The sequence below is a fragment of the Triticum aestivum genome, chromosome 1A (assembly GCF_018294505.1).
Source record: "Triticum aestivum cultivar Chinese Spring chromosome 1A, IWGSC CS RefSeq v2.1, whole genome shotgun sequence".
NCBI classification, from domain to species: domain Eukaryota; kingdom Viridiplantae; phylum Streptophyta; class Magnoliopsida; order Poales; family Poaceae; genus Triticum; species Triticum aestivum.
This window is the reverse complement of record NC_057794.1, coordinates 339,242,443-339,252,937: the sequence shown is the minus strand read 5'-3', so window position 1 is coordinate 339,252,937 and position 10,495 is coordinate 339,242,443. Positions and strand designations below refer to the sequence as shown.

General features: G+C 48.9%; 1 protein-coding gene across 1 annotated transcript; it reads left to right on the top strand.

Moving 5' to 3' along the window:
• Positions 1-5,379: 5,379 nt before the first annotated feature.
• LOC123049460 (probable glutathione S-transferase GSTU6) lies at positions 5,380-6,418 on the top strand. Its single transcript, XM_044472374.1, has 2 exons — positions 5,380-5,788; positions 5,900-6,418. Exons 1-2 carry the CDS (start codon positions 5,459-5,461, stop codon positions 6,272-6,274), a joined length of 705 nt encoding a protein of 234 aa, XP_044328309.1. The 5' UTR covers positions 5,380-5,458; the 3' UTR covers positions 6,275-6,418.
• The last annotated feature ends 4,077 nt before the right edge of the window (positions 6,419-10,495 follow it).

Below are 10,495 nucleotides of genomic sequence, written 5' to 3'. Positions count from 1 at the left end.
ATGATCATACCTAGAAATTCTCATAACTATGCTCAATTCTATCAATTGCTCGACATTAATTCGTTTACCCACCATAATACTTATGCTCTTGAGAGAAGCCACTAGTGAAACCTATGGCCCCCGGGTCTATCTTCCATCATATTAATCTTCCAACACTTAGTTATTTCCTTTGTCGTTTATTTTACTTTGCATATTTATTTCTCTTTATCATAAAAATACCAAAAATATTATCTTATCATATCTACCAGATCTCACTCTCGTAAGTGACCGTGAAGGGCTTGACAACCCCTTTATCGCATTGGTTGCGAGGTTCTTATTTGTTTGTGTAGGTGCGTGGGACTTGAGAGCGTGATCTCCTACTGGATTGATACCTTGGTTCTCAAAAACTGAGGGAAATACTTACGCTACATTGCTGTATCACCCTTTCCTCTTCAAGGGAAAACCAATGCAGTGCTCAAGAGGTAGTAGGGCACAACCCACCAAGGCGCGCCTGGGGTCTAGATTGGTTTTTCATGTCTACACAGGCTTGCGGCGGCGGAACTTCTGATCTATCGACTCCCCTAGGGTTTCTGAAATATTTGACAATTTATAGGGCGAAGAGGCGATGCAGGAGGCCACCGAGGTGGGCAACAGCCCACCAGTGGCCATCTTCATCATCCCGGTGGCCACCTTGATGAGGAGGGAGTAGTCCACCCTCGGGGCTGAGGGTTTGTACTAGTAGCTATGTGTTTAATCTCTCTCTCTCTCTCTCTCTCTCGTGTTCTTGAGATGTCACGATCATGATTTATTGCGGGCTTTGTTAATATAGTTAGATCATATGGTGTTTTCTCCTTTTTATCTTGTTGTGAATTGATTTTTCCCTTTGAGATTTCATTTTATCGGATTGAATAATTTTATAGATTTGAGAACACTTGATGTATGTCTTGCTATGAATACCCGTGGTGACAATGGGGTATCATATTGATTTACTTGATACGTGTTTTGTCACTCAACTCGTGGATTTCCGAGGTGACATTGGGGTAATCTATGCATAGGGGTTGATGCACGTTCTCGTCTTTGTTTCTCCCGTAGAAATCTTGGGGAATTCTTTGAGGTTCTTTGTGTTGGATTGAGTATTATGAATCTGAAATTGTTTGATGCATATCGTATAATCAACTCACGGATACTCGCGGTGACATTGGAGTATATAGGTGACATTAGAGTTGGTTGATGTGTATCATATGGTGTTATTTTAGTATGAACTCTTGGATAGATCGATTGGAAAGAATAGTTTGGTGTTATTTTAGTACGAACTCTATGATAGATTGATCGGAAATAATAGTTGTGAGGTGGTTTCGTACCCTACAAACAATTTCTTCTTATGTTCTCCGCTAGATAAGAACTTTGAAGTGATTCTTCATCGCACGTGTAGGGATGGTTATATGATCCAATTATATTAGCATTGTTGAGAGATTGCACTAGCGGAAGTACGGACCCTGGGCCTCATTTTCAAACATTTCAATACCATTTGTGCTCCGTATTATCAACTTGATGAAGGATGTGTAGATGGTCGGGGCCGTCTAGACGAACCTCATACAAAGCCCAACATCTAAAACCGGAGGCCTCAAGCAACCCGCCCACCGGCGGGTCGGAGGCACAAACCGGTCCAGCATGCTGTAGAGGCCGCCTTCACCGTTTTCCGCCGATCCATCTTCAGAATAGGTACCGACACATTAACCTTGCAGCTGAGCACGGTGGGGGCACCTAGGGGTTTACCCTTGTTGCACTAGGCACGATAGACGTTGATGGATTTCCCTTGGATTTCAAGATGCCTATGTGCGTTGTTTTCCTAGTTCTGGTGGCCTTGCTCAAGGCCAAGGATGGGGGAGAGCCATTTCTTGAGGTCGTGGTCGACGGTGGCGACAGGAGGCTGTGGCGTAGTAGGATTACGCTGATGGCCAAGGTCGCTAAAAAGAAGAGGAGATGACATGGAGAGGGAGCGCTACGTGAACAAAGGAGGAAGTGATGCTTGAACATGAAATGGATGGGCGGGTGACTCGGGAAAAAGAGGCTAGCTATTTTTCCCTCCCTTGCCCCCCGTTGCCCCCACGGGTGACTCGGGTGCCCTAAATCAGCTGCCGGCCCCCGCCACCATCGGCGGGTGCCGGCGGGAAAAGCCCGCATGGTGCTGACGGCGGCGGGATCCCTCTTGGTCTCTCCTGGAGCGGTGGTTGTCGGTGTCAAAACTGGCCGATCTCGGGTAGGGGTCCTGAACTGTGCGTCTGAGGATCGAAGATAACAGGAGGCAGGGGACACGATGTTTACCCAGGTTCGGGCCCTCTTAAGGGATGTAATACCCTACTTCCTGCTTGATTTTCTTTGATGAGTATAGGGGGTTACAAGAGTTGATCTACCTCAAGATCGTAATGGCTAAACCCTAGATGTCTAGCCATTATGATTATGATCGCCTCTACGGACTAAACCCTCCGGTTTATATAGACACCGGAGGGTCCTAGGGTTATACAGAGTCGGTTTACAGGTAAAGGAAACTTCATATCCGAACGCCAAAACTTGCCATCCACACAAAGGAGAGTCCCATCCGGACACGGGGGAAGGCCTTCTATCTTGTATCTTCACGGCTCATCAGTCTGACCCATGTCACATAGCCTGGACGCCCGGGGACCCCCTAATCCAGGACTCCCTCAATGGTCATGGGGGACCGCTTCGTCGGCCTGATGGCGGATCGTGATGGCCGACGCGGCGAACGACTGCGCACTGGCGGGATGTGGTGCGGGGCTGCGCGGAGGTCTAGTGGCGGTGTGTCGAGGTGGAGTGCGTAGGCCGGTGGCGGTCTGGTGCTTCTCGCCGTGAGGGAGCCCGTGCCTGGCCAGATCCGTGCCGGCCGGAGGTGAGGATATATGGTCAGTGCTCGGCGGGTAGCCTGGTGGTGTGGCGGGCCTGGTGGGGCCTGGCAGCGGTGGGGTGGTGCGTTCTTGGTGGCGGCGGTGCTAGCTGGAGGTGCTGGTGAGTCCCACGAGTAGGCTGGTGGGGGCACTTCGATGGCTTGGCCAAGATGGAGTCTTGGCGAGCATCGAGCGACTGGCCAACCCTGTGTGGTGTGGTGAGTGGCGTTGCTCTTTTGCTGGTGTTGCCTGGTTTCTTTCATGGTGAGGCAGGTCCGGTCGACGCAAGGTTGTCCCATGGTGGCCGACAGCCGCCACGAGCGTCCCGAACCTGGCCGGAGTGCTAGTTGGTTGTGGGTCCTCGTGCAGGTTGGGAGTTGGTGGAGTGGTCGTGGTTACCCTGTCGGGCGGTCGCCCGTCGATCCTCGGCTTTGCATCTACATCGACAAGTATTGTGGTGGCGCCGGTGTGAGGTTTCTTGGACAGTGCCTCTGATTCCATGGAGGTGTGGAGAGGGGCTACACGCAGATGAAAATCTTGCACGGATTCTGCCGGGCGGACAATGATGGCACCCGTGGATGTCATTCTCCTCCTTGGAGGCATCGCTGAGCGTGTTTGCCTTTCCCCTCGCGCTCTTGGAATTGGTGGATGTCTCCAGGCGAAAGCCTTGATTCGGCTCTTGGGTCGGCACAATGGTGGCTTCCTCGATGTCGCTCCACTGTTGGGAGCATTGTGTTTGGAGACGCGTTGGCCTCCTCATTGCTCTCCTCCGGTGTTCGTCGCTATTCTCATTTGATCCTCCATGGCGCTATGTACGCCCGTCGTTGGTGTGTCCAAGACGGTGGCTTCACGGAGCGGATCGAGTCCTGCCATCTATCTGCCACTTTCTTCAAGACGCCCAGGGTGATGGTGCGTCGGCAAGTGATGTTCTGCGGCAGTTGGTGGTCTCGGAGGTTCCAGGCGTCGGTCGAGACGCGGTTCTGTGTATCTCTCTAGGATAGGTTCTTTTGCGTTGTAGCTCGCTTGGCGTGGTGTTTGTCCTTGGTCCTGTTGGGTGTGGTGTTCGTGCTACACTCTTTGTTCGCATCAAGTGGTAGCATTCTTGTAACTATTATTATGCATTCTATAAATCTATGGTACGCTTAGGCGTACTCTCGAGAAAAAAACATGAAATGGGTGGGGATGAGTTGTTTGGTGGGCCGCGCTTAGGGCCAAAGAAACCAACTTAGTTTAATTTTTTCCATAGAACTAGCAAGATGCCCATGCATTGCATGGAACATCAAGATGCATTTTTTTGATAAAACACCTATTATGATTGACCCATGCGGAAGTAATCTCATGTGTAAAAAGTAATGATATCTCGAGAAAGACGAGAGATAAGGCGAGGAGGAGTGGAGCGTGGTGGTGGTTGGTGATCGAACTGAGCGGAGGCATGGGCATGGACGACGCCGACAACGACCATCATGCCAGATTGTTTCAGAGGCTTCTTTTTTTAATTGCTCATCAGTAAGGTTGTGGGAGATAAGGATGAACATGAAAATGCCTTATCTACAAATGTGGAGAGAGTTGCACATAGAGTGCTGGGAAGTCGTACCTTGTACTGTCCTAAACAAATAAATATTTCTTAACTCAATAAAATTAATTAGTGGTAGTTGCAGCAACTTGACATGAACATCATGCATGTCACTAATCAGATAATTCACGCGTTATCTCCTCGAATGTGATATCATTATGCTGACCTGCAGCTTATGTTAAACTAAATATTGCTATACACCTTGTCCTCCAAGCCTGCAATACATACATGCCATGCTGATGACGCAGATAATGACGCCAAATGCTTCAAGAGCAAAAGGTCAGACCTCTCCTCCCCGCAAAAAGAAGAAGAAGGTCAAACCTCTCCTCCAAACGATGTTCTACTCAAACTAAAAAGCGAGGAATCTCGAATAAAAGAAAGGGTTTGAGGAGTTGATCAGTTTTTCCTTTTTAGATTAGGTGAAGATCACCTCTTAACGGAGGTAAAGTTTTGAGGAATATCAACAACAACAAAAAGTTGTGAGGGATAACTCTACTTATCGGGGCTTATATCTTAGGGTTTATCTCAGGTGGTAACATTCATACACAAAAGGTTGTATTCACTAGAAATATAATTATTCTGTTTGATCCAAATTAATTAACGCACACTTAATACATGAATCGAAGAGAGTATTTAGTTTGGGTTATCTCCGGTCCATTTCACTCTTCAGTTTAAATATGCGATTAAGGAACATATAAATCATCATTGCAATAAAAAACACACGAGGGATTACCGGATATGCTCATATTGTCCGAGTCTTCCTCCGTCAAAATAAAAAGATTTCTGCAAGGGCCAAGTCAACAGTTTCTAGATGGTTCCTGAATCAACTTGTTGCCAAAGATAATCAGAAAACGCACTACAGCCTCGCAGACAACAAAACAAGTCGTGTCATTGCAGGCTTCTAGGCCATATATACACCGCTCCCGGCTCCTCCCCTCCATCTCTAACAGTCAAGTCAAGCACCAAGCCACCAACCACACAAGAGCCGATCAAGACACCAGCAATGGCCGGAGGAGGAAGCGACGAAGTGAAGCTGCTGGGCATGTGGGCGAGCCCGTTCGTCCTTCGCGTCCAGCTCGCGCTCAGCCTCAAGGGCGTCGGCTACGAGTACGTCGAAGAGGACCTCAAGAGCAAGAGCGAGCTGCTCCTCAAGTCCAACCCCGTGCTCCAGAAGGTGCCGGTGCTGATCCACGACGGCAAGCCCGTGTGCGAGTCGTCGGTCATCCTGCAGTACATCGACGAGGCTTTCGCCGGCGTCGGCCCCTCGCTCCTCCCGGAGGAACCCCACGGCCGCGCCGTTGCTCGCTTCTGGGCCGCTTACATCGACGGCACGGTATTATATACATCCCGGCCGCATCGGTTGATTCGTTTCGTTTGAGTGTTTTTTAGCATCTGGTTCGTGGTTTCTTCCGCGCGGTTTTGTGATATAGTTGTAATTGTGCAGCTCGTGAAAGCGTCGTCCCAGGCGTCCATGGCCAAGACGGAGGAGGAGAAGGCCGAGGGGAAGAAGCAGGTGACCGCCGCGGTGGAGACCTTGGAGGGGGCCCTGAGGGACTGCTCTAACGGCAAACCCTTCTTCGGCGGCGACACCGCGGGGTACGTCGACGTGATGCTCGGCGGCCTCCTCGCATGGGTGCACGCGGGCGATAAGATGAAGGGCGTCAAGACCTTCGATCCCGCCACCACTCCGCTCTTGGCTGCGTGGGCGGACAACTTCGGATCGTTGGACGCGGTGGAGGCGGTCATGCCGGACGTGGGCAAGCTGGTCGAGTTTGCCATGGCGATGCACGCTCGCGCCGCAGCCGCCGCTACAAACTAAAGAGACGTGCCTACAATCATATATTGTTTTCTGTATATCGTTTGTGTTATCTCTGTGGAATTTGTGTGCCTATCCATATAATACGTCAATATGTCACATTCGTCGACTTTAAATGTTGAATTTTGTGTTTCATGTTTGAAGATATTTTGAAGGGTTTTGTCAAATTCGTCGTGCCCGGTCGATAGTTTGAAATGTCCTCTGGCCATTAGCTTCATCTCGCAGTTTCACACGATTTCCATGTTGCATATTTTCTGTTTCGACGATCCAAGACGAGTAGACCTACATCTTCTTCATGGGCTATATATATACATATGTGTGGTCTGTTTTAATGACGCTCCTTAATCTCCTTTGCCTAGTCCTTTCTGATGTTTACTCTCTGCCACTGGCGTCCTACTACACTGGCGTTGGCACCGGTGTCGTTCCTTTCGGCCTTCTCTCTCGTCTTACTACGCTCACGGTAGCATGGCGCACACACTGCATTTCTCCTCCCTGACCTCTGTCTAGCGTCCTCCTATTCGTCTCTTCCCACAGACTTTCTCCATGTTGGCGACACTAGCAACTAGATCACCACGTCGCCGATGGGGCCGCTTGCCCACGACAGCATGCTCGTCGCATCGGATGCGGCGCCGTAGCCACCGTCCACCGCAGTAGCTGAGACACTCTGTTCTCGCTAATCATCGTCAACCTAGCCGGATGGACGCACGTTGTGCCCGGCACCACTGTCGCCGTCACCCGGTAGGCCTCCTCGCCCACGGCCTACACTAACACCATCATGGCGAGCACACTGTCAAGAAACTCTACTATAACTCTATGTGTTATGTGTAGTTGTTAACTCTTAATAATGTTGCTTGTATGCAACCAAACACCGGGCACTTGCATCAGCCCAGCCAATGCACGCAACCAAACGCGAGGTAAAAATCAACATGGCACCCGTAGGGTTTGGGTATGGGTATTAGGTGCCCATACCCACACCCATCTCAAAAGAATTGGTCCATACCTGTACCCGTACCTGCATCCCGGGTTTCAAACCGTCTCATACCTATACCCGGCTGGGTATGGGTAATACCCGCGGGTAAAAATACCCAACTAGGCGCTTATACTTGAGCATTTATATTTCAGTATTTTTACACATGTATACAACATTTTAGCACAAATATACAAGATTTCAGCACATATGTAACATTTCAGCACATTTATACAAAATTTCAGCACATTTATATAACATTTCAGTATATGTACACAACATTTCAGCACATATATTTCAACATTTCAGCACATAGACATATCACATTTCAACATTTCAGCACACACACATAAGTCATTTCAGCCACTTAAGTTCGACACACAAGTTGGTAGTTTAGGGTTTTTTCATCTAAGTCAATGACACATGGGACCTACTTGACAGGGTTATTATTATACGGGTTTGAGGGTTCGCGGGTATGGGTATTGCGTTCCCATACCCGTACCCGCCTTACCCGTTGGGTATAATTTTTTTCCCATTTAAAAACCCATGGGTATTTTAATTTCCCATACCCTTACCCTAATAGGGCTTTTACCCACCGGGTTCGCGGGTAGCGGGTACCCATTTCCATGTTGAGGTAAAAAATTCTCCCTAATGTAGGCAGTCTACATGCATGCAACCAAACTACATGCATATATTAGTTTGTTGGCTGCATTAGTTGAATTGGGCTCAATTGGGACAAGCATGCAATGTGCCCAAAAAGATACAGGTAACCAACAGCGTCCCTCACATTGCGATACTACGGTAGCACGTACAAAGACATTGACAATCACATGAAAGCCTCAATTGTAATATTTAAGCTTGTGAGGCATCAGGGCAACAGTATATTCCAAAAATTACAGTGGGAAGAGATCCTTTCGGTCAGTGCTGTTTTTTCAACTAAAATCTGATGTGTTTCTTCCTTTGGGCCGGCTGGTGGCCAGGTGTGTTGTCCCAGGGCTCTTCGTGTAAACATCTTATTGTACATATTTTTCTGCATCCTATAAAACTAAGGTACACAATTGCATACTCTAAAGAAACGAATTCTATAAGATCTTAGTACAACAAGTCACATCACGATCCCTACGTTTCTCTCACGGGAGGCTCAGGGGAACCTAGCTGCTTCAAGTTGCGTCCCTTTGTCCCCTCAATGATCCCTCCCCATCGCCGGACGATGCGGCCAGGCTAAGCCTGAGCCACAGACGTTAGTGGTGGGGCGTGCTCTAGCGGCGCCTTCTCCCCTTCTCAGGATGGTGGTGGTCCAGGCCACGTCTTACATGATAGCAGTGTCTCCTCTAGTGGTACGTCAGAAAGGCAGAGCGGCGATCAAGCGTGGCTTCGGCGACGACCTCGCGACATCTAGCAGTGGGTCAAGACTAGGCTGTTGCGTCGGCTCCATTGCTTCTAGCGATTCAGATCTACATGGTGTGGCTCAGATATAGCCTCCCAGTTGTGGATCCGGCTGTCCTCCGTCCTGGCAAGGTTTGGGGCGAGGTCGCGATTTTGGTCAGGTCCTTACTTGCCTCCAGATATGTGATGTGGTCTCTTGGCCATCGAGGGTAGTCAGTCTCCTGTAGATGGTAAAGCCGATGACGTGTTGGCTGAGTGTATGGGTGGCCTGACTGGTCATGAGCTTCGGCGTGCAAATCTACCGGCGAAAGCCGTGCTCCTAGTTGTGACCAGAGTTGTCGACGACGCCTATGGGGGCTGCCACCTTGTTGGAGGCATTGAAGGAAATATGCCCTAGAGGCAATAATAAAGTTATTATTTATTTCCTTATATCATGATAAATGTTTATTATTCATGCTAGAGTTGTATTAACCAGAAACATAATACATGTGTGAATACATAGGCAAACAGATTGTCACTAGTATGCCTCTACTTGACTAGCCCATTGATCAAAGATGGTTATGTTTCCTGACCATAGACATGAGTTGTCATTTGATTAACGGGGTCACATCATTAGGAGAATGATGTGATTGACATGACCCATTCCGTTAGCTTAGCACCCGATCGTTTAGTATGTTGCTATTGCTTTCTTCATGACTTATACATGTTCCTATGACTATGAGATTATGCAACTCCCGTTTACCGGAGGAACATTTTGTGTGCTACCAAACGTCACAACGTAACTGGTTGATTATAAAGGTGCTCTACAGGTGTCTCCAAAGGTACTTGTTGGGTTGGCGTATTTCGAGATTAGGATTTGTCACTCCGATTGTCGGAGAGGTATCTCTGGGCCCTCTCTGTAATACACATCACTTAAGCCTTGCAAGCATTGCAACTAATGAGTTAGTTGCAGGATAATGTATTACAGAACGAGTAAAGAGACTTGCCGGTAACGAGATTGAACTAGATATTGAGATACCGACAATCGAATCTCGAGCAAGTAACATACTGATGACAAAGGGAACAACGAATGTTGTTGTGCGGTTTGACCGATAAAGATCTTCGTAGAATATGTGAGAGGCAATATGAGCATCCAGGTTCCGCTATTGGTTATTGACCGGAGACGTGTCTCGGTCATGTCTACATAGTTCTCGAACCCGTAGGGTCTGCACGCTTAACATTACGATGATGATTATATTATGAGTTTATATGTTTTCATGTACCGAAGGGTGTTCGGTGTACCGGATGTGATCAAGGACATGACGAGGAGTCTCGAAATGGTTGAGACATGAAGATTCATATATTGGAAGCCTATGTTTGGATGTCGGAAGTGTTCCGGGTGAAATCGGGATTTTACCTGAGTACCGGGAGGTTACCGGAACCCCCCGGTGGCTTAATGGGCCTACATGGGCCTTAGTGGAAATAGAGGGAAGCAAGGGGAGTGTGGGGCGCACCCCCCCCAAGGCCCAAACCGAATTGGTTTAGGGCAAGGGGGCGGCCCCTCTTTCCTTCTCCCCCTCTCTCTTTCCTTCTCCCGAATCCTATTCCAACTAGGAAAGGGGGGAGTCCTACTCCCGGTGGGAGTAGGACTCCTCCTGGCGCGCCCTCTCCCTGGCCGGCCGCACCCCTCCCCCTTGCTCCTTTATATATGGGGGCAGGGGGCACCCCATAGATACAACAATTGATCGTTTGATCCTTTAGCCGTGTGCGGTGCCCCCCTCCACCATAGTCCACCTCGATATTACTGTAGCGGTGAGGGAGTCGTGGATTAGGGGGTCTCCGGACAGCCAGACTATATCCTTCGGCCGGACTGTTGGACTATGAAGATACAA

Coding starts and splice junctions, on each gene's coding strand:
- LOC123049460 (XM_044472374.1), top strand. CDS start 5,459: ATGGCCGGAGGAGGAAGCGACGAAGTGAAGCTGCTGGGCATGTGGGCG. Junction 5,789..5,899: donor CCGCTTACATCGACGGCACG/GTATTATATACA, acceptor GTAATTGTGCAG/CTCGTGAAAGCGTCGTCCCA.